The sequence below is a fragment of the Perognathus longimembris genome, chromosome 4 (assembly GCF_023159225.1).
Source record: "Perognathus longimembris pacificus isolate PPM17 chromosome 4, ASM2315922v1, whole genome shotgun sequence".
Taxonomy (NCBI): domain Eukaryota; kingdom Metazoa; phylum Chordata; class Mammalia; order Rodentia; family Heteromyidae; genus Perognathus; species Perognathus longimembris.
In genome coordinates this window covers 50,873,878-50,898,353 of record NC_063164.1, presented here as the reverse complement: position 1 = coordinate 50,898,353, position 24,476 = coordinate 50,873,878, and the positions used below count along the sequence as shown (strand labels likewise).

The 24,476-nt window shown below is 40.7% G+C and overlaps 1 protein-coding gene across 1 annotated transcript in view; it reads left to right on the top strand.

Annotated features, from left to right (window-relative positions):
• The window catches only part of Rapgef4 (Rap guanine nucleotide exchange factor 4), a 297,243-nt gene that overhangs the window by 181,667 nt on the left and 91,100 nt on the right, over positions 1-24,476 (top strand). The window contains 5 exon segments of the mRNA XM_048345237.1: positions 15,496-15,529; positions 15,532-15,548; positions 15,861-15,967; positions 20,704-20,825; positions 22,715-22,898. Coding sequence (XP_048201194.1) covers positions 15,496-15,529; positions 15,532-15,548; positions 15,861-15,967; positions 20,704-20,825; positions 22,715-22,898 — 464 coding nt within the window.

Genomic DNA, 24,476 nt, shown 5'->3' with positions numbered 1-24,476 from the left:
CTTGCAGACCATTTATCTCCGCGACCCCCCCCCCCCTCCGGCCTTGCTTTATCCAAACCAGTGAATGCATCTTCAAAGCCCCCAGGCTGGGACAGTACTGCTCACATTGTCTAGGTGTGGGTCTCTCATTGAACCAATCTCATATTTAATCTCATATTTGTTACCCAAACCTAGGATTACAACCTAAATTTAGCATGATTGACCCATGAAGTCCCTTTTGAACTCTCAAGCAATCAAGTTAGCATAGCACCGATGACATTCTTTAATCTCCATGAACGAGATGGATATATGTGTACATATGAGTTCACATTTAAATTATAGCATATGATGCCATTACATGCTGTTGTAGAGAGGATGTTATTGTAAGTTTGTTATTATGTTAATTTTAAGGATAAATCTATACCCAGTGGATTTATAAAAATATTCCCAAATTTTAAAAAGATGAGAGCTTTACCTTTTTTTCAAGTTGTCTAAGACAACTATACTCTTGATTAGTTATATGTTATGTAAGTACAAATGTTTATAATATTTGTAAGTTGATCCTCTACCATTAGGTTTTAATCCTCTCAGTCAGTGGAGGTGAGACTTTTCTCTTTGGGATTTTTCACACTTGGTAAGTCCAGCCACCCTGATCACAATTCAAGCTCAAGCCATTCCTGGTAGTATCCAGTTTTTTTCAGTAAGGGCCGAAGAGAAGAGGCTGGTTTGAGGCTCCATCCTGTGTGTGTGTGCTAAGGGTCTTGGTGCTGCTCCACGGGAGTAGCGAGGCGATAGCTTGGTTAAGGCCATCCTTACTTGTTCCTGGCTGTGTCACCCCTCAGCCCATCTCTGGGGCTCTTCCAGAGATTATGGGATTTCTATTAGCCACTAATAAATTTCTGTTTCTTTCCATAACTAGAAGAATAAGGATATGACCTGTCTGTCATACCTAACCAGCTCTGAAAATGTCATTGAACTTTAGACTCACCTTATAAATGCTTTTTAAAATGTTAAGTACTAATTTCATAAATACAGAATGTAATTAGTTTTTCCTATTCCTGGTGGACACTGATCTGAGGATTAGGTTACATTTCACCTATTCTTGGAGTCCTTATTAAGTGTTTATATAATAAATTTGGTTGTTACTTGTAATTTAGAAATTGTGAAGTGTGTTATTTGTGAATATTAAGTATATCATTCAAATACAGGTCTTACAGGCCACAACATTACTTTTAATAAATTGTAAGCATTTAGTTTTTGTGTAGATACTTGGGTATTCAAAACAGTCAAGGGCCAAGTGTGGTGGCAAGAACCTATAATCCCAGATAATCAGGAGATAGATCAGGAGGTCAGCTTGGAGGGGAAAAAAGTTAAAAGTTGGTGAAACAAATCAGGAATTGTGGTTCATATCCTTGGATCCCACCTACACAGAAGACATATGTAGGATTTCAATCCAATGCTTGGCAAAGTAAAATAAAAACACAACCCTATTTAAAAAGTAACTACAGCAAAGAGGGCGGTGGGCATGGCTTAAGTGGAAGAGTACCTGTACCTGCCTTGCAAGCCCAAGGTTTTGAGTTCAAACTCCAGTACCACCAATATCAACTTGGTCTAGTCTCTGGAAACATGCACATTTCAATGAAGGCTTATGAAATCTTAGAGCCAACCATTGATATCATTAAACTCTCTACTATTCAAACTGATTTGCATACCACCAACATCTATACTCCTTGGCTAAAATAAAAGGAAGACTAAGTCATACTCCAGACCAAACTCTGCTTTTTAATGAGCTTCTCGTGTGACTAGTGTAGATTTGTGTTAAACTTGGAAGTCATTGGTTTTCTGAACCACTTTGTTTTTTCAGACACACGTTCCTTTAGAAAAACACAAGTCAGAAGAACATAGCATCACTTACTCATCACCCTGTGTGTGAATAAGTCTCAGGCACAAGCTCTGGAACCCAGATCTTCTAGAATATCATTGGAAAGTGCCAGTCATCTTCCTCCTAACATTCCTGCTTATACCAGAACATTCCAGTTAACCCCTCAGTTTTATCTTTGAGCCCAATACATGAAGTCTGCTAGTGTGAATGAATTAATGAAGAAATCTCTCCATTCATTCAGAAACTATTTGTTGAGTACTTCTGAGTGCCAAGGGAAGTCCCTTGGAGCTGTAGCAGGAGGGCTAAGGAGCCCTGATTTGGGCAGGAATGGGAAGGGTACTCTAGTCTATAGTCTGGTTAGCCTGTCTAGTCTAGTCTACTCTTATCTAGTCTAGTCTAGTTTAGTTTAGTGTATATCCAATAGACTATAAAATGGAAAAGTAGCCAGTCTGGCCAGGTATATTTGGGCAGAGACCTGAAGGAAGTGAGGGAGTGAGCCATGGGGCCATTTGGGAAGAAGGTGATCAGGAAGAAGGAAGAGTGGGAGTCAAGGAGCCAGCTAGATAGACTGCACAACATAAAGTTCAGCTTCACTCTGAGTAGTAGGAGGAGGGCTTTAGCACAGTATGGAGATCTGAGCATGTTTTTTACAGAATGTTCTGGCTATGGGGTTGAAAGTTTTGGGCAATGGGGAAAAGTATGCAGACCCCTTAGACACCACAACAATCGGGCTTTGGGAAATGAATATTTACATTTTAATTAATTTAGATTTCGATGTTGACCCATGGCTAGTGGTGCCACATTGAGTGGTGTGATTGTAGAGGTTGTAGGTAACATAGCTGTGTCTTCAGTTTAGTTTTCTCTGTTAGTGTAGTCGTGTGCTGGGAAGATCAGCAATACAGAAGAGCAACTCATGAATTAATGACAAGATTATTTCTCTGGCCCCTTCTAGCCCTAAAATATCAATGCTGTTTTAGGTCAAGAAAGTTCTAAACTATTCTAATGTGTCCTATGTGGCTGCTACTACATTTAGGGTTTTGAGATGCTGTACTTTAGTGTATGTTTCCTGGGACCTGAAAAACATAAAGTACCAGAAAAATTAGATACAGTGATTTCCAGGGCCCTCTCTTAGCACATTGCTTTCTGTTACATTTAAACTGTGCAACGACGTCAAATTTTAGGAAGTTGTTGACACATTCTGTGCACATGTTCAAAGGCTTTATGAAAGACAACAAAATATATTTGCAACACTGTACTTTTTATCTTTTAAAAATCATGTAAGAAATAGGATAATGCTTTTCTATTGCAAATGATTAGAATAACTTTGAAACATACCATGCAATTCCCAATTGTACACAGATGTGCAAAGGATGAGGTAGCTGTTTATTTTCAGATCTGAAAAGATTGCCAAGACATTAGAATTTTTTGTTTGTTTGTTTGTTTAGAACTGGTGTTTGAACTCATTGTCCCTGATTGGTAGGCAAGATCTCTTCCACTGGAGTCACACTCCAGCCCTTTTTGCTTTAGTTTTTATTTTTAATCAAAATGCAGCACTCTTCTTCATTCATAATAATTTTCCTTGTTCTGAGGTCTTTGTGTGAAATTAATGTACCTACACCAATATATTTTTCAAATTAGTGTTAGCAAAAGGTATTGTTCTCTACCCCTTTACAGTTACCCCGTCTAACCTTTGTGTTTTCAAAGGAGAAGGCATCCACTTGGGTCCACATTGTTAATTAATCTCCACCTTTCTATTTGTGCATTTAGATAAGTCACACTAAAAGTGATTATTGATATAATTCAATTAAGATCTGGTGGGTTTGGAACTAGTTTTTCTTTGTTTCTTCCTTTTCCTCCTTTTCTGCCATGTTGGTTTTGAGATTTTTATGTGATTTGATTTTATCTGTTAACATGCCAAATATTCTTCCATATATTTTCAACTGTTTAATTTTAACTTTAAAATCTTAAATTTTAAATTGAATTTTCATTTAAGTGAGTTTTTAATAATAATTTATGTGCTAGAATCAATACACTGCTACTGTTTTTCACTTCAAACAAACTTACCACTTAGACTAAATTACAAATAAGAGAAATAAATCTACTTTGCTTGCGTTTATTATTTCTTTGATGTTCTTCCTTTCTTTATGAAAATCTGAGTTTCTGGCTTGACATTTTTCTTTCTGAAGAATTTTTTTTTAACATTTCTAGCAGAGCAAGTCTACTAGTGACTACTTCCCTTAGTTTTTGTTGGTCTTCGAAAGTTTATATTTCTCATTCACACTTTTTAAAATTGTGGTAAATATGTATACTAAAATTTACCATCTATACTAAGTGCACATTATTGTAGTTCTTCACTTTTGAATTGTTTTTGCTGAGTATACAGGTAAGGTTAGTGAGGTGGGTTTTTTTTTCTTTTTTTTCCCCAGTATTTGTGAGTGTGTGTGTGTGTTTGTGTGGGCATGCATGTGCTGCTACTGGGGCTTGAACTCAAGGCCTGGGCACTGTCACTTAGTTTTTTTCACTCAAGGCTGATGCTCTACCACTTGAACCACAGTTCCACTTCTGGTGGTTAATTGGAGATAAGAATCACAGATTTTCCTGCTTGGACTAACTTTGAACCACAGTCCTCAGAACTCAGCTTCTTAAGTAGCTAGGATTATAGACAGAAGCCACCAGCACCCACTCTGCATGCTTTCTGACAAGAATTCCTGTGCAATTGTTGTTTTGGTTTCTCCATGGTTAGATGTTTTTTTCCTCTGGCTTCTTCCAAGAGGGTTCTTTTATATTACATTTTCTGATCAGTTTGCATCTGGTATGCCTACTTGTGGGTTTTGTTGTCTTCATGCATTCTACTTGGTGTTGTCTGAGATTCCTGAATCTGTGTTTTAGAGTCTGTCATTCATTTTTGAGAGATTCTAGCCATTGTTGCTTCAAATATTTCTTTTCCCACGGGTAAGGTTGATCAAAATGCATTACACTCACAAACTGACATGCTGAATTGAAAGCCCTTTGTATAACTAATTTAAAAATTAAATAAATAGATTAGGGTATTTTGGAGATGATTTATTTTTGTTGTTTTGAACTCATGTGCTATCTTGGTCTGTTGTTTTCAAAATTTGTTTAATTTCCAAGTGTTACATTGGACTGTGAATAATAAAATCCACTAAAGAAAAACAAATATTTCTTCTCCTTGTTTTCTTCTTCTTTCTTATGGGATTTCAATTATGTTTTACCTTTTGAAACTGTCTTCTCATTCTTGTAGTGTTTTTTTCTTGAAGGGTACTTATTCCTATTATATTTTTCTCTTTCCATTTCAGTTTGGGAAGTGTCTATTAACTTTTCTTCTGGATTGTTGAATCTCTTCTTGGCTAGACTCATTTTACTGATGAGCCCATCAAGGTCATTTTTCATCCTGCAACACTGATTTTGATTTGTGGAATTTGATTCTTTAAATTTCTACTGTACTTAGTGTTTTTTTTGTCACCTATAATTGCCTAAAATAACATTTCATAATTAACATTGATTGTAGGTAGGGAAGTGTCTGACCGACCAATGGGCCCGTGTTCCTGGGGTGTAACCTTCACAACCTTAGCTTCTTTTTCCTCTTTAGTTGATACAGAATGGCTAGAACCAGAGAACTCTCCTCGTGGATGGGCTAAGATTCCAGTGTAGTCTTTTCCCTGGAGAGTAGGCCTCTGCTATGGAGAATGCCCTGGGTCCACATCAGAATGGTTACTGTTTCTCCCCTGTTGCCAAAGTCACAAAGAGGCTCTCTTTGACTCTTCACGATGAGAACTGGCTGAGGCTGAAACAGCTACTGCTCTCAAAAGGTGTGGGGCCCATCTACAACTGAGCCACCCCAGGATTTCTCACTCTCAAGCTAGTCCAATTTAGTTTACATCGGAAAACTATTTAAGGGTCACTAAATCTGCTGTAGGTCAACCAATCTGAGCATGATTCTGGGGGCGCCTGTTTCCCCAGATTTCTGGCTAGTAGTTTATGGTACAATCTCAGTTCTCTGAGGAACATTGGAGAAGTCATGATTGTTCCTTTCACAATACAAGGACAGAAGTGAAAATTCTCAAGCTCTTTATTTGTCACAGTTTAAACTGGACATCTGGAAGCCCATTTTGAAACAAGGAAGACTTGGGGAAGAGAAAAAAATAAATGGAAGCAAAAAAAAAAGCCTATGGATATTTTCCCATTATTTCATAAATGGAAAAACTTAGATAGTTATTTCAGGGTAGTGAAATCACCTCTGAGTCTGACTTGGGTTCTCAATTTAATTTCATCTGGTCAGTCCAGAGTGATGACACTGTGATGATTATGAGAATGAGACAGACATTTCTAGGCTTTATTTGATAATCCCCAAATAAGGGAAAATAACTCCCAAAAGAATACAATTTTCACCATAAATAAATAAATATCTCCCTAGAGATTTCCTCATCAGAAATAAGGAAACGAGATTGGAAATCCATGGTGCTCCAGCATTTATTTGTAGACCAGATGGTCTTACTCAAGGCTAAACTGAAGATGAGCTCCTCTTGCCCAACAAGATCAAGAGCTCATTTAGACTTGACACTTTGTCTACGTAAGTCCCTTGCTTCAGCCTCAGGCTCTGCTGCTTTGTACTCCAGAGGCCTTCATGAAATCCTTGAGTCCCATTGGATGTGGGATCTCATGACTTTTCATTGCGCTGGGTTGCCAGGGTCTGCCGTAAGCGTCATGTTCCCAATCTAGCCTGTTATTCTTGTCTCTTGGCTTAAGATGTTGGGCCTTGCAAAAGGCTTCTGTGAGCAAATACTTGTGTAAAAAGAATTATCCCCCTTTCAAAAGGGTCTGAATATGGTTTTTCATGAGGCCTATTACAGGGCTTTATACCTCATTATAATCTACCAGGGAGTTATTGTGTACTTTGTTATGGAGGCTAAATTCCTATTTTTTATCACCTGATTAGTATTTTTGAATTGGTTCTGGTGCCAAAAGGAGCATATTCCCTTACTCTCTCTCCCTTTCAGTGGTAATATAAACATAATAAAAAGCAGTAGAGAGAGCATCCCCTTTCTAGAAACAAACAAAAACCAATTACAGTCAATCCTGGGGGAAGTCTTCAGGGGAGACAGCCAAGAAAAGCAGAGAGAAAGCAGAATGCTTTTGCCTTTGTCTGTCTCCCTGCTTAGCATTTAGGATCACATTTTCACAGATGGGGTTGGATTCTTTCATGCCCAGGTAGGAAGGAAGAATTTTTATCAACGCATGATTGATGTGTTGAAATGTATGAAATTTAATCAGAGAGGGCTGCATTCCTTGTGGGGCTCTTTGTGATACGTGCATTCTGGCAATAGGTCAAAATGTGGGATAACTCTAGGAAACCAACTGGTCACTAATGAAGCCCCTGCTCTATGGTAGCCCCTGCCTGCCTTTCTTGCCTACAGTCAACAGAAACAGGTCTGGAAGCTATGGGATGGCAAGCGGGTGAGAGGGTTAGGGTACCGCATGATGAGGGTAGTCTGAGGCAACCGTCACCACACTGTGGCACTGGGCCCTCAGCAATCTGCTTTATCCTTCCTGTACATCTGCTGTGCATTACTGCAGAGTATCTCTTAACCTCTTCTCCATAGCATGTCTCAGACCCTCCTGTGCCTTTTTTTTTTTTTTTTGCCAGTCCTGGGGCTTGAATTCAGGGCCTGAGCACTGTCCCTGGCTTCTCTTTGCTCAAGGCTAGCACTCTACCACTTGAGCCACAGCACCCCTTCTGGTTTTCTCTATATACATGGAATCAAACCCAGGGCTTCATGTGTAAGAGGATAGCACTCTACCACGAGGCCACATTCCCAGCCTTTTGACTGGTTTGCTTGCTTTGATTCTCAGTAATATCACCATACTGCTTGCTTCTCTCTTGTTTAACCTAGTCATATATACTTTTCCTAATGCTCAAGCTTTTGCTAAAGGGGTGATTGGACATAGTGGGGATCTGGCCTCCCTCTTGGCAGTGGGCTGATGGTATCTCCAGCGGAGGCTGTGTAGGTGGTCCTGACTCCCGCTCCCCAGTGTCCACCCAGACACCTGGCTGGAGCCTGCTTCCCCCACCCCCTCCTCCTGAGGTTTCCTGTCTTACTAGCATGTCGGTTAGCTTGGACTAGTCCGTTTGGCTTTCTCACTCTTTCACCATCTGTCAACCATTTCTCAACATTGAATTCCTCCCTGTGGACAGTACTCCAAGAGGTTACCATTTTCCTGGGTGTACTTTACTGCCGCTCCTCCCCTTGGTGTATTTATCTGAACTCTCATGAGACAATTTCTTAAAGCTAAGTGTTTCAATCTTATAAAGTTGATTTTTAGTAATCATTCCAGATCAAGCCCAATGCATGGGGCCAATGTGTAATCTCTGTGGATCAACATCAAGTCTGATGCCTGCAACTTAGAAGGACTTGCATGCACCTTAGTCAAATAGGGCACATACTCCTTCATGGGGGAGCCAGGATGCCATAGAAGAAATGGTCAGGGGACATAGGGGTAACTGTACCTGCAGTGAAGACATAAGAGTGAGCTAGATCTGGACTCAACTCTTACTAGCTGAGTGAGCCCAGACATTTCCCTGCATGTCTCTGGCCCTCATTTTCTTGGTTTAAAAAAAAAAAAAAAAGAACACAACAATGTTCATCGCAGCACAATTTGTCTTAGCTAGAATCTGGAGCCAGCCCAGATGCCCCTCAGTAGACGAATGGATCAGGAAAATGTGGTACATATACACAATGGAATTTTATGCCTCTATCAGAAAGAATGACATTGCCTCATTTGGAAGGAAATGGAAGGACTTGGAAAAAATTATACTAAGTGAAGTGAGCCAGACCCAAAGTAACATGGACTCTGCGGTCTCCCTTATTGGGAATAATTAGTACAGGTTTAGGCAAGTCATAGCAGAGCATCACAAGAGCCCAATAGCTATACCCTTATGAACACATAAGATGATGCTAAGTGAAATGAACTCCATGTTATGGAAACGATTGTTATATCACAGTTGTAACTACTTTCAACGTCCCATGTGTATCTGTAGCTTCTATTATTGATGATCTTCTTGTATCACCTTCCTGTGGTTGTACCTACACTATCTCTGTAATCTTATCTGAGTATATTGGAAACCATGTATACTAGTATTAGAACTAGGAAATTGAAAGGGAGTACCAAAATTGAGAGGCACAGGGTAAAAAAAGACAAACAACTACAAAAGCAATACTTGCAAAACTGTTTGGTGTAAGTGAACTGAACACCTCAGGGGGGGAAAGGGAAAGGGGGAGGAGGGGGCGTATGAGGGACAAGGTAACAAACAGTAAAAGAAATGTATCCAATGCCTAACGTATGAAACTGTAACCTCTCTGTACATCAGTTTGATAATAAAAATTTGAAGGAAAAAAAAAAGAAGAAGAGAGTAGCTATGTGGAAGGTAGCTCAAGTCCAGCTTAAGAAAAGGCAAAATCCTATCTCAATAAACAAGCTGCATGAAGCAGTTCATGTCTATAATTCCAGCTACACAGCACGCAGAGGTAGGAGGACCAAATCTAAAGCTTGGACTTGAGGGAAAATAAACTAAAAGCAAACAGAATTAAAAGAAAAAAAGGGAGGGGCCCTCTGAGCTCAAATAGTAGAACATTTGCCTAGCAAGCACAAGGCCCCGAGTTCAAAACCAAGCACCTGAAAAAAATAAGAAAGAAACAAAAGAACAATAAAGCTAGTGGATGCACAAAGAAAAAAACAACATGGCAGATGTGCAAAAGCCTGCTTCTCAGGCTGGTTTTCTTCAGCATGCTATGTCTTTCCTCCTTCTGCCTACCCTAATCATTCATAAAATACAATTCTTGCCCTCAATCCTCTATAGTACAGTTAAGGAGGAATTCTCATAAGGAAATTCACTTGAAAGCCAAGAGAAACAAACCAAAGAAGAAAGAAAGAAGTTAATCCCAAAGTGATGCAGTCCCTCCCATAGCATATGGGTTCCTGACTGGGCCTTGCTGGTGACTGTTCCCCAGGGACAGCACCTGCCTGTCCAGATGCTGGCTCACACACAACTTCAAAGCACCACCACAGTTCTCAGAGCACAGGACACTGTCTAGGTGAATGTCCTGTCTGTTTCAAAGACCATGTTTGCTTACTTCCCTGGCATGTGTCCACTGGAGGTTTTATTTAAATAATGAGACATTTTTCTCCTCAACATACCCCTTCTTGGTGTTGCTTCTAAACCTAAAGCCTCTGAGGAGGCTCCTAGATTGCTGCCTTGCAACAAATTAAACAGCTTCAGCCTTGGGGCTAGTTCTAGGATTGCATGTCCAAAGACAACCTTGTGTATGCTTTCTTTATGTCCCTAGAAATTGCACATCAAAAGCAAACTTCTGCTTGAAGCTTGATGCTTTCTCTGCTTTAATAATACTTTTTTTTAGCCTCCAAAGAACCCCAAATGGAAATGAACATAAGCTGGGTACCCCTGTCTAGCATTTTGTCTAGCATTCTGTAGTACTGAATAAAAGGATGGCATCTTCAAAGAATGTTTCATTGAGCCCACCAAAACCAAATGTTTATCTGCCACCCTCAGGTCAGCCAGCTTCTCAAAGAAGTAGTGGTAATGGGTTGGAATTCAGTGCTTTGAGCTTACTAGGCAGGTGCCCTTCAACTTGAACTACATCCCAGCCCTGTGTACTTGGTTTTTCACACAGGGTCTCACATTCTTGCTCAGGGCTAGCCTGGAACTGCAATCCTTCTTCCTATGCCTCCCAGGTTGTCTTTAAACCATGGTCCTCCCAATCTCTACATCCAGAATAGCTGGAATTATGAGTGTGAGCCACTTCCCCCAGCCAAAATACAGATACTTCATAGGAAGGAAAAAGTGAGCTCATAATGTAATCTCACATGCATCTACTTATTCTAGACTTCTTACTTTCAAGACAGGAAGAAGTGGCTTTTTATTATTATTTTCCAGCATAACCTGAAGCTTTTACAGTTCAGATCCATAACTGGCAGATTCCTAGACATGCAAATCCACCTGTGTTGCCTAGATACAGGATACAGGAGAGCTTGAAGCTCAGGTGTAGAGATGTTCAGTGTGTTTTAACTCATGTTTCCAGGCCTCTGCTAAATGATGGCCTGGCAGTTTTGAACATTGTTACAGGTGATTATTTCTATCTTCATCAAGGCTTTGGTACAAGAACAGGCTCACCAGGTACCCACATTCGTGAGCTGTCGGCTGCTACAAGGAACTGAGGCATTTCCAAGACAAAGTTGGTCTTTATTAGCATTGCATTGGACCCAACAGACAAGTCTGGGGTCTAAACTGGTCATACAGTGTGTTGCTAAATGACATAGCAATACTCAGCAGTCATGCTTGGGCATTTCAAAGGGGGAAAAATCTATTATAGGCCATTGTGATGATGGAAATTTTTAAGGCAATAAGTCCAATGAGATTTCAGCCATTCTGAATAAATCTGTTTCTCGTTTATGCTGGTTTTGCATGTGTGTATATGTGTGCAGGTATGCACATATAGTACTGGGGTTTGAATGTAGGGCCTCAGTGGCAGGTGCCCTACCACTGAGCCCTGCCATCAGCCCTTTTAGCTCTGGTTATTTTCAAATTAGGGTCGTGTTTTCCTGCCCAGGTGCCCATGCCTAGGCTATACTTTGCCTATTTTAGGCTCCTGTTATGGCCAAGAAAACAGCAGTACCACCATATCCACAACTTCATTGAGAAGGGGATCTCACAAACCTTTCTACCCAGGCTTTCCTGGAAATGCAATCTTTTAGTCTCTCAAGTAGCTAGTACTACAGATCTGGGCAACTAATGCCCAGCTATACTGTTTTGTTTTTATCTTTTTCATTTGAAAATGCTAAAAAAGTTACATAGGCCAGGCAAATAGTTATAGATACATAAGTCAGGCAAAGAGTACATTTCCTTTTGGGCAATATCACCCTTTCTCTCTCTCTGTCCTAGTTTTTCCTTCCTATCCCACCCACAAGTTGTGTAGTTCATTTTCAACATAGTGTCCAGTGGGTACCACTGCTGCATTTGTTCACCCCTGGCCTCTCCATTTCTGTGCCTCTCCTTACCCTCCAAAAGACACATAAACAAATAAATAAGACAAAAAAAAGAAAATGGAAACATCAAAAAACAAAAAAAATCCTCACTTCCACTTCCTGGAGTTCATGTGGATAAATATTATTTTGTATGATTAGTTGCACATAGGCCTTTCTGTTCCTCTCCTAAGCATCTCCTCCTTTGGTCTCAGTGTGTGTGAATGCCCAGAGACCTGTATAATTTATTATGTCCCAGTGTATTTTAAATCTAGTTTCTGCATATGAGAGAAAACATATACCATTTGCCTTTCTGAGCTGGCTTACCTCACTTAACATGATTTAATCTAGGTCCATCCATTTCCCTGAAAATGACATAATACTATTCTTTGTAATGACTGTGTCAAATTCCACTATGTATAGGTGACAAATTTTTGGGACCCACTCATCTATTGTAGAGCATCTGGGCTGTTTCCACAACTTGGCTATTGTGAATAGTACAGCAATGAACATGGATGTACAAATGTCTTTAGGGTGTCCCAGCTCATGACATTTTGGGTAGATGCCCAGGAGCGATATGGCTGTGTGGTAGGGAAGATCTATGTCCAGACTGCTGTCCAGAGTGTATTAGTTTACACTCCCACCAACAGTGCAATAGGGTAGTTTCTCCCCCACATCCCTGCCAACATTTGTTGTTATTCAAATTCACCATATTGGCCAATCTAACTGGGGTGAGATGGAATCTCAGAGTTGTTTTGATTTGCATTTCTTTTATAGCCAGAGATGATGAGTATTTCCTCATGTGTTTTTTTGCCATTCTTTCTTTTCAGAAGTCTCTCCTTAGTTCCTTTGTCCATTTAGTGATTGGTTTATTAGTTTTTTGAGCTCTTTGTATATTTTGGATATATATTTGTATATATTTGGATATTGATATATTGCTGGTAAAGATCTTCTCCCAGTCTGTTAACTGTCTTTCTAGTTTAGTAACTATGTCCTTTGCTGTGCAGAAATTTTTTAGTTTGATGTGATACCATTTGTCTAGTTTCTCTCCTATCTAGTGTGCCCCTGGGACTCTCCAAAAGGTTTTTGCCTATTCCTATGAATTCTAGTGTTCTTCCCACTCCCTCCTGCAGTAGTTACAAACTTTCATGTCTGATATCCAGGTTTCTGATCCACTTTGAGTTTATATTAGTACATGGTGACAAACTGGGATCCACTTTTAGTTTTCTGCATATGGATGTCCAGTTTTCCCAACACCAATTATTGAAGAGGCTATCTTTTTTCCAGTTTATATCTTTGGTTCCCATACCAAATATCAGATAACTGTAAGTATATGGTTTTATTTCTGGGTCTTCTAGTCTGTTCCATTGATCTTTGGGTCTATTTTTGTGCCAGTACCAAGATGTTTTTGTTATTATAGCTCTGTAGTGAAGCTTGAGATTTGGGATTGTGATACCACCCACATTACTTTTTTTGCCTAGCATTGTTTTAGCTATTCTAGGTCTTTTGTTGCTCCATATGAATTTTAGAAATATCAATCCACTTGAAATTTATTATTGATAAAAAGAAAGTAATGCATATACATGTGTATTTGTGTTTCGGCAAATAAAGTGTTTTAAACTGATACTGACTTTTCTTTCTTTCTTTCTTTTTTATTCATTTTGTTGGTCATGGGGCTGTCCTTGAGCTTTTTCACTTAATGCTAGCATTCTACCACTTGAGCCATGGTACCACTTCTTGTTTTCTGGTGGTTAGAGATAACTCTCAAAGACTTTCCTACCGGGCTAACTTCAAACCACAATTTTCAGCTCTCAGCCTCCTGAGTAGCTTGGATTACAGGCATGAGCCACTGGTGCCTGGCTAATACTGACTTTTATTTCCCCCATAGGTTATATATTTTTTAAAATTAGGATTAAAAAAAAACATCAATTTATTTTCACTGTAAACTACTTCTATTTGCAGTAAGTGGGAGGATATTATAAAGCATAATAATCTCACTATTCATTTTATGTTATGACTGTAATGGATTGACACAAATTGAATGGTCTGAAAGAATATATGTTAATAACCTCAGACTTTCATTTAGAAATCTGACATAAGTCTCTCTGGGTCAAAAAATCCAGGTGTTGGTAGGATTGTGTTCTTTCTAGATACTCAAGGGAGAATCTATTTGCTTGTTTATTCAATTATCTAAAAGTTGCCTACATTCCTTGGCTCTGGGCCTCTTCCATCTTTAGAACCAATGAGTTGACCAAGTGCTTCTCAAGATGCTTTCTCTGGTTCACATTCTTCTCCTACCATCTCGTGTAACACCCTTATGATTACACTGGGGCCTCCTAGAAAGGTCAAAATCTCCCTGTTGTATTCTTAGCCACACCCACAGAGTTTATTTTCCACCTAATCTAACATTCACACGTTCTGGGGTTATGACATGAACATCTTTGGAGAGCCATTTTAGTATGTGTTTGGTAGGGACTACTGCTTACTGAAATCTTATAAGAAGTAAACTACCATCTTACTTTCAGAAGCAACATAAACAGCATTAGATTGACTTGCTTTCTTCTCCTTATGGAAGTATCATTAGTAGATATTTCAGAGAAAGAAAAAGAGCCTTAGGTAAGACTAGGGGGGCCAATTGTGCAGCTAAGTAACAAGAATTTCCCCTCAGACTCACATTTATCACCTCTATCTGAAGAATATGGGTAATAATAAGAGCTCATGGCTGATCTGACAACTGTATATAACTTTGCCAAAGGAAGTGCAGTGTCCGCTTCAGTGGTAGATACCTGAGTACATAGAAGCTCTGAGAAGCTGCCCTTGAAAATTAAACCTTTTCTTCTAGTTTGGCACAGGTAACTCATGTCTGTAATCCTAACTACTCAGGAAGTTGAGATCTGAGGATTATAGTTCAAAGCTAGCTGGGCAGGAAAGTCCATGAGACTCTTACCTCCAGTAAACTACAAAAAACAAAAAACAAATCTGGAAGTAGAGCTGTGGCTCAAGTGGTAGAGAACTTTAGCCTTGAACAAGGAAAGCTCAGGGTCAGCTCCTAGGCTCTGAGTTCAAGCCCTAGAACCAACACACACAGACACACACACACACACACACACACACACTTCTAAAAGTAAAAATTGCAGAAAAAGATTCTGAAGTATCAGGAGAGAATGAAATAGTTCATTTCTCTCCCAAGGCGATCTGCATCCCCATCATCTGAGACAGGTCATTTTAATCTGTTTGTGTTTATCTTGCTTTGCTTTTCCCACTGTGCTGATGTTTGCTGTGCTTTGAGTAGACATTTATTCCTGTCTCATTAAGCCTACAAACATCTAATCATTCCTATCTGTTTGGTTTTTTCATTTTTAATAATTTATATTTAAATGCTGGCAAACTGAATAGTCTAATTTTGCCCTTTGAATGCATACGCATTCAAGTTCTTTAAACAGCTTTTCTCTCTTGTTTTTTTTAATTCTATTTTGAGTTTTATAAAAATTGGTATTTCTTATTATCCCCTCAACCCATAATTTTCTTTACTGAACTTTTTGTTTAATTTTCTTTTGCCTTAATATTTTATTTTTCAGACACCTCTCATTGAACCTCACGTTCCTCTTCGTCCAGTAACACCATTACCAAGGTAATGGGATGTAGGTGGGTTGATGAGCCCTCCAAGCTCACTTCTTAAGTACCGCTGGAGGTGGTCCAGATGTCATGGCATCACATCAAGACACCTCTGATCCATTTTCTAGAGACAATAAATATTCAGTGCATCTCAGTTCTCAGCATAAAACAGTTACATGTCACACAAGCGAACAATGTAAATATGTATGAGTTAGTTATGTTTTTCTAGCCAGACTCGGAATTAAAAGGTGGTTTAAAGATTCATTGCATTTTTCTCTTCTATTAACTCTTCTTATTTCTCCTCCCTTCCTTCTACTTGAAAAACCAGGTCCCTTCAGAGAAGATCCTCAGGGCTGGAAAAATCTTACGAAATGCCATTCTCTCTCGAGCACCCCACATGATAAGAGACAGAAAATACCATCTAAAAACATACAGGTATGTGTGCTAAAGCTAATGGCTGTGGCTCTTCAGATTCCTAGGTAGTAAGCTCTCAACAAATATGCTTCAGCCTACTTTGTAGTGTCTCCAGGTCCTGAGTCTGATCTTGTCTGTGCATTGTACAGCTTGAACTCAAGGCCTGTCTTCTTGCTTATTTAGCTTTTTGACTTAGTGCTTTACCACTTGAGCCAAACCTCTACTTCCTGCTTTTTTGGTGGTTAATTAGAGATGAGGCCAGCCCAGACTTTCCACACTGGTTTTGAATCATGATCCTCAGATCTCCACCTCTTGTGTAGCCAGGATTATAGTCATGAGCCACCAGCACCTGATTGACCTTGTCTGTTTGATCCTTATTAATCTCTTGAGTATCTCATTATTCTTAATTTTCCAAGCAGTCAATCCTGGACTGAACAATGAGGAGAAAGATTTTACATTTCTGTTTGTTGGTGCTTTTAGGAAAGCGCTTATATGCAGCTAACACTTACTAAGCATTTATTTATGCTTGCATACTTGCTGCAGGTCTTTCCAATAGTTATCTCCCATCACCAGCAGCATGGCCCTGTGAGACAGGTGGATAGTCATTTTCACATGACAGAAGAGGGATAGCTCAAACGGATTCTAGTATTCTTTGTCCAAGTCACAAGTCTAGTGTCTCTCTTCCTGTGGGTGTGGCTAAGCATCAAATTAGGTAGATTTGGGTGTTTCTAGGGGGTACAATATAGTCATAAGAGTGTTAAAAGATGGGAGAAGAAGATGGAAGAGACAGAACCAGAGAGAGCATCTTGAAGAGGCTTGGGCTGACTCATTGACTCTAAAGATGGAGAAGGCCAAGAACCACTAGAAGGTTGTTTAGTTTCAAAGTCAGTGATTTTTTTAATTCACATAATCATTCCTTCAATCCACAAGTTTATTAAACACTCCTTGAGATCCACTGGTATGTTCTCTTCCCTAAGGAATTGGCACTGAACAAAACGTACTAAGATTTTTATGAGGCTTATTTTCTAAGGAAAAATTTCACTCTAGTATTTAGATAATAAGATGCAGAACCTTATCAGGTCTATAATCCGATAGGATAAGGATTCCTCACCATAGCTGAGACTGGTGTTAAGAAATGCCAAGAGACAAAGAAGACTGAGTCTGGGCACTAGTAATACATACCTATAATCCTAGCTACTCGGGAGGCTGAGACCTAAGGATTACAGTTTGAAGCCAGCCTAGGCAGGAAAGTCTGTTACCTCTAATTAACCACCAAAAAAAGAGTCAGAAGTAGAGCTGTAGTACAATTGGTAGAATGCTAAACCTTGAGTAAAAAAGCTCAGGGACAGTGCCCAGACCCTGAGTTCATTCAAGCTCCAGGACCACCACACACACACACACACACACACACACACACACACACACACACATACACACACACACACACACGTGGACAAACAGAAAAGAAAACCAGAAAGTCTGATTAGTTAAACTTTCTGAAATGACTGAATAATGGTGAACTAAAAATTTGAGCCTAATCCTTACTTTTGATTTTATCAGTTCAAGGAATATTATGACCAAGAATGGTCAAAACACTACACATAGCCCTCACTCTGTCTTTCTGAACCCATGGCCCAGACCCAGATCTCTGTCTTTAGTCATTTAGTCTACCATTAGCCTTACCAAGAGCCAAAACCCATTTGATTAACATGAACCAAATAAGAACAGTGAAAAGCTATGATAAAAACTAAAGTTACCCTCGATGTCTGTCTTTCTAGCAAAAACCAGCGCTATGGTGAAACTTATAAAAGAATTCCCACTTCATCCCCCTGAAGCAGATCTGCTCTGCACTTCAGCATCCAGGCTCTGTCAAGGACAGAGAAGGGAGGCATCACAAATCCTTCCTGTGTGGATCACTGTTAACACATGCTACACAAACATAATTCTCTTCTGCTTGCATTGATATGAATGTCACAGATCGCAAAGTCACAGTTTGTAACATTTAGGCTGGCCTCTTCTTGATAGATTTAGGAAATGACATGCAATTGGAAAAACACCACATCTTGGATAACAACACAGTTCTCTTGGGAGACACACCCTCTTTAGGATAGAATTGTCCTCTGTACCTAGGTTCATACTATCCAATCATTTGGATGGTTACATTTGCAAATCTTATTTTCCAAATTGATTCATTTTGAAATTTGTGACTGCTACAGTTAAAATCTTATTTTATTTTTTAGTTATATTTTTGTGTTGGTCCTGGGGTTTTATCTCAGGACCTTAGTGCTATCCCTGAGCTTTTTTGCTCAAGACTAGCACTCTCCCACTTCAGGTTTAAAAATGTTACATGTCACATATCCTTAGGCTTACTAAGTTAAACTTGTAAGTTAAAGACTTAGTAAGCAGATGTAAAAATCTGGCTAATGAATTTTTTCCTTTTAAAGATTTTTTTTCCCTTAATTTAAGATGTGATTACGCTTTCCCAAGGACTGACTTATATTAAGGAAATTCATTAAATCTGTCATGTTTGGTGACACAGAATGGAAACTAGAAGTCAGAAACCACAATCTCTTTCTTAGCCCAGTGCAGTAAGATTTTACATTCCTGAAATGTAGGTGTTATGTCTGCTCCACACCCTATGACACAAATTAATGATCTGTTGGTAATGACAGATGGGGGGTGGAGGACTCCACTGGAGTTTGAGCTCCTTGTCCCAGACCTTTATTTCCCAGCTCCACCACTTCCATCCAGCTCCTCTGCCCATGATATCTGCAGTGGTAGGGGGCCATCGCCTGTCCCCATGCAGTCTCACCCTAGATTACCATATTAGATGTTCACTGTCAGATATAAGTGAGAATGCCCAGAAATTCCACCAGCTACATGTGACCCATGGATAACTGTCTAGTTATAAGAGAAATTCTTTCAGTATCTGATATTTTTGGCTTGGAATGAATAAGAAGGTCTCCTTTGACCCTTAAAGCTCTAAAATATGGACATCATCTAGAATAAGGGAAATCCCGGAAGTGCACAGCCTTCTCAGTGATCCTGGTTCATGGTTGGTGCCAATCAAGGAACCCCTAGAGCCGGTGGATTTCAGAGATCATAGAACATTAGACCTGGAGAAGACTCAGAGGCCATCTTTTGCTCCTCCTGTCCTCTACAGATAAGAAACTGAGAACCAGAGAATTGGCCAAAGTCATATAGCTATTAAGTGGCAGACCCTGTGCTCTGTTTCTTTATTTTCTCCTAATTTAGGATTGTTCCTAAAGTTGTCCAGCACAAGGAATCTCCTTCCATTCACACTAGAGAGGAGCTTTCTGGGTATGACCTGGTCTCAGTTCATACCCAAAGGTAGTGCCACCCTTAGCACAGGAGGGGAGCCACCAATAACTCAAGGCAGCCAGCTGCCCTGTGTGTCCCTGCTCTGTCCCACTGTCCCTTGGGATGCTTCTCTAGAATTTGAGATTCCACTTCTGTCTTTGTACCTATGCCATACAACACCATCCTGGTCTCTCATCCCACAGAAGATTTCAATATTTCCCTTGCGTGAGTATATAATCATGTATTTCCTAGCTGATGCATGAGGTGTGTCCTTTCAGAGCAATTCACCACCAAGGGGCAGCATGGATTTATGTATGAACCTACAGAAAAAGCCAGAATGCATCTTGTACTCTTCGATGACAAGCTAGTAGAAGTACCGGTGCTCATTACACAGAATTTTTTTCAAGATTTACATTATTAATTGCTAGTTTCTTCCAATACCCCTCTGAGAACGATCAATCATATTACTTCAAAACAAAGTACCACATAATTTTACTCTTACATAGCCTCTCATGGAGTACTTCTGAGTGCCTGACAATGGTTCATTCATTCCACACAAGACTTGGGTGAAACAAGACCGTATTTTGCTTTGCCTTCATCTTACCCTGAGATTGTCTGGGAACAACTCATGATGATAGAGTTTTATTTGCCTTGTAATACTCTCCTGCCCCCTTCAGTGGCCTGCATTCTTTTCTGGTACAGCTTATTATAATTCTATTCATACACCTGTTGGAAATGTCTCAGGATACAGGTGTTACAGGAATCAAGATACCAGGGTGTTGTAGGAATAAGGACGCCAACTCAAAAGGAACTTAGCAAGTTAAAAGTTCATTTCTGCAGAAGGGAAATCTACTGACAGGAGGTCAAGAAAGCAAATGCTCTGGGAAGGCAGTCCCATCCAGGTTTTATCCTAACACATTACTGCTTTTTCTTCTGATTGGGGAGAACTTAGGTTCACAATATTTTATGATTGGTTAGTTTGAAAGGGGTTAAAAGTTTAGCCAAGCAATCCACCCAAACCAGGAGGGTTGGCTTAAGTAGGAATTTGTCAGAAAAACAGATCTTATTCAGCTTGCACTCTACCATTTGAGCTGTGCCTCCAGCCCCCCCCCCCAAAAAAAAAATTGCCTATAACAGGCTGTGGCTTAACTAAAATAGCTTCTTGTAAGATGGTGGCTACCCTTAAAATGGCAATGCTTATGTCAAGCAACCACTTTGACAGAAAAGTTAACTCCTATACATACTTAGTTTGAACATTTTCTCTTGAAATGTCTTAGTCTGTATCCCACTTGAGAGCCTGAGGCTACATATTGGGCTGCTTTGTTTGCTATAAGACCTATGATGGTAGAAGACCCACTCTGTGCTTTGGGAGGTTTTCTACTTCATCTCTCTGCAAAAGGTTGTTTTCCTCATCCTTTGTGTCCCATCTCCTGTAGACAATGCTGCGTGGGAACTGAGCTGGTGGACTGGATCATGCAGCAGACTCCATGTGTTCACTCCCGGACTCAGGCTGTTGGCATGTGGCAAGTCCTGTTAGAAGATGGTGTCCTCAATCATGGTAAGATGAGCCACGGGGCCTGGAAACCCTTCAAGAAATGCTAAGTGCATTTCCCTGGGTAAATGGCTGCTGAGCTCCCAAATGGGCAAGAAAGAATTACGGTCCCCTTAGGGACCTCTGAGCTGGTATCTTCATTTAGCAGTACAAATGCACCAAGTGCATGCTATTGATTGCCGTCTTCTACCATTGTACCTTCCTAACTTCCGAGAATGAAGGGAAGGAAAATGAAATTGCAACCCGAGTGCATCAGTTCCAATTATGTTTATTAGTTTGCATTCACGGTTCATTGATAGTGTGATTATACTCAAAGCATGGCATAGCAATCCTGATGCAGGGACAGAATGAAGAGCAATGAAATGTGTAGCTGGGCTGATGACATGAAAATAAGTAATGAATTCAGAAGCTGCCTTTTTACTGTGCTGCTGTCTGGGAGAGTCAATTTGTATACCCACAGGATGACCATATTTAAAATCAGGAATGTGCTTTGCAATTGCTGGCCCTGCTAACTGCAGCAGCTCTCGTTGAATGAGCGAGTAGCTATTCAGGACTGGGGTACAAGCTGACTGCTCATGCCATTTGTTTAAGACCATTTCTCCAAATAGACAAGACTGTTAAATCATCCATTTCATTTGCTAACACCTGGGAACCTAATATCAGTTTTTTACCAGTGCTTTTCCTACTTCCTTGAATGTGCATACCAATCACCTGGGACTTTTGTTAGAATGCAGTATCTGATTTAGCAAGTCTGGGATGGCTCTCACGCAGCTGCTTTTGCAACAAGCCAGTGATGGTGCTGTTCCTGTGTCACAGGTTACTTTGAGTAGCAAGGGGCTCCCACTTCTTTTTCTCTTGAGAGTATTGATGTTTTATCCTGAACCCAGTCCATTGTGGGGGCTTTGTTTGCTTGTGTTCCTTTTGTGCCAGTACTCAGGTTTGAACTCCGAGCCTGGGTGCTGTCCCTTAGCATGTTTTTTGCTCAAGGCTGGTACTCTGCCACTTGAGCTACACCTCTGCTTTGGATTTTTTGGTGGTTTGTTGGAGATAAGAGTCTCAGACTTTCCTGCCCAGGCTAGTTTTGAACCTCAATCCTCAGATCTCAGCCTCCTGAGTATCTAGGATTACAGGTTTGAACCATGGGCAATCATTCTGTTTGGCCTGCTCAGATCTACATATTGTGGTTCATAGCAACAAGAGGAGGGCTGGGATGTAGTTGTGTGGTACAGTGTTTTGCCTTGCTCGAACAAAGCCTTGGGTTTAATCCCCAGCATTAAAAAAATAAGAAAAAGGAAAACATAATAAAAGCTTAGAAATCAGAATGGGAAGAAAAATACCACAACACACTTATAGGTGTCTATGATCTAGACACTTGGTCTGATCAGCTTTGTTCAAACAGTCCATTGATTGCTTTTTTTTCCTCCAAGATTTTTTTGAATTTCTCAAAGTTCAGACAGAAACATATATATATGGTACATATTGAAAGAAAAACATAAATTTTGGCCCTGACCAAGGAGCTTCTCTTGTAAGGCATCATGATTTGGCACTTGGTTATTTTCTGGTTTGGAACACATGCCCTGAAGCCTAGGGCATGTCATCAAGGCAATTTTTATAGGTCAAAGTGCTCATCACAAAAGCTGGCAGGTTCTCAGCAGGAGTCACAGGGCGGTGGGGAGACAGGGTGGGTCAACAGGGCTGTGTCCGGTGTGACTGAAGCCAGAAGGATGTGGCTTCCAGCTGTTCTGCCCTGTTGAGGCGAGTGCAAAGGGTGCAGAGTCCCCTGCTTGACAGGCACTTGGCTCTCCAGGCCTGTGCCATCCACTGCTTCTGGTAGAGGGGTGCTGAGGGGCAGAGCTCTATGCCCCGGCTGACACTTGCCTGCATGTTTCCCCTAGTGGACCAGGAGCACCATTTCCAAGACAAATATTTGTTTTATCGATTTCTGGATGACGAGCACGAGGATGCCCCTTTGCCTACTGAGGAGGAGAAGAAGGAGTGTGAGGAGGAGCTGCAGGACACCATGCTGCTGCTGTCACAGATGGGGCCAGACGCCCACATGAGGATGATCCTGCGCAAACCGTGAGTGAGGGCGCAGGGCTCACCGGGCCTCAAGCCAGCCAGTGTGTCTCAGGCACATCCGGGTTGGGAAGTGTGGTCCTCACCTGGGGTGAGAGACCCCTGAAGGGGTGACACAGCAGTGTTTGTCTCTATCTTCTTTTTCTTTTGGAGCCATAATGATTCAAGCCAATCATAGCTTGGGATGTTAAAACTGAGTCCTCCATTTTGTGTGTGTGGGGGGGGTGTCAGTGCCAGTGTTCGAACACAAGGCCCTACTTTGTTTGGATGGTATTTACCACCTAAGCCAGACCTCCAGTCTGGCTTTTTGGCTCATGATTTTGGAGATGAAGTCTTGCAGACTTTTCTGTCTGGGCCAGCTTTGAACCACAATTCTCTGGATCTCAGCCTCCTAGGTAGTTAGGATTACAGGCATGAGCTACTGGTACCTGGCCTCTGAGCCCCCAGATTAAATGACCTTTGACCAATGGCAAATAGAAACTGGACTGTTTCTTTTCTAGACTGCGGTAGCTCTTTTCTTCTTAGTGCCAGAGGTTAGAGGTCATGAGAGCCATAGTCCCTGCACCTGGGATTGCATTCATTTATCCATCAAGCACATTCTTCACCCCATTATATACTACATTTATTTTTCTTTCTTTCTTTTTTATTGGAAGAACTAGAGTTTGAACTCAAGGCCTCATACTTGCTAGGCAAACACTGAGCCACACCTCCAACTCTTTCTTTTTGCTTTCTTTTTTCACTAGAGTCTTACGCTCTTTGCCTAGACCACATTGGGCTCAGGCCACAATTCTCCTACCTACATCTCCCACCAGAACTGGGATTACAGGTGTAAATCACCATATCTGGCTCTATTTTATGAGAATACACTGTCCCCTTAACCCTTCCAAGGCCTCATGGGGGACATGATGTGACAAAAATGGAATATGCTGAATAGCCTCAGGAAGCAGCTTATCCTTCTGTCTGAGCTGACAACCACCTTGCCTGTAGTAGCTGCTCGCTAGCTCAAGTTAAGGACCTAGAAATGTACATTGGATCAAATTTGGCAAAACATCCTGAGCACCTGTTAGATGCCAGCATTCTACTAAATGCTGTGTGGCATCCACGTACTGCACATGAGCTACAGTAACCGTCCTTGGAGACCTATTGCAATAAGAGAAGGTTTGGCGCTTGGTTCCATAACCACATACAGGCTTATGTTTTTCTGCTGGAAATGAAATTGCCTTCCACCCTGAAATTGGTGCTAGCCAGCTGTGGATGTCAACTCTGAGTCACTGGTTTGGCCGGCCCTTGTGCATTATAGCTCTGGATGAGAGCATGAGACTTTACATGTCTGCTGGGCACCTCCCAAGAGAGTTGTCCCTCAGACTGCCTGTCCCACATCTCCCCTACACAACTCACAATAGCCTCTCCAGGCACAGCTTTATGTCTGGTCCCCAGGATTCTGTCCTTTTCACTTGCCCATCCTCAGTGCTACAGAAGCTTTTCAGCACATCCATTTTGTCACATCATGTCCCCTTTGTCAAAAATTTCTCTTGGGTCTTAATCTCCCACACAGTGTGTTTCAAAGGCCTTCCCTCATTT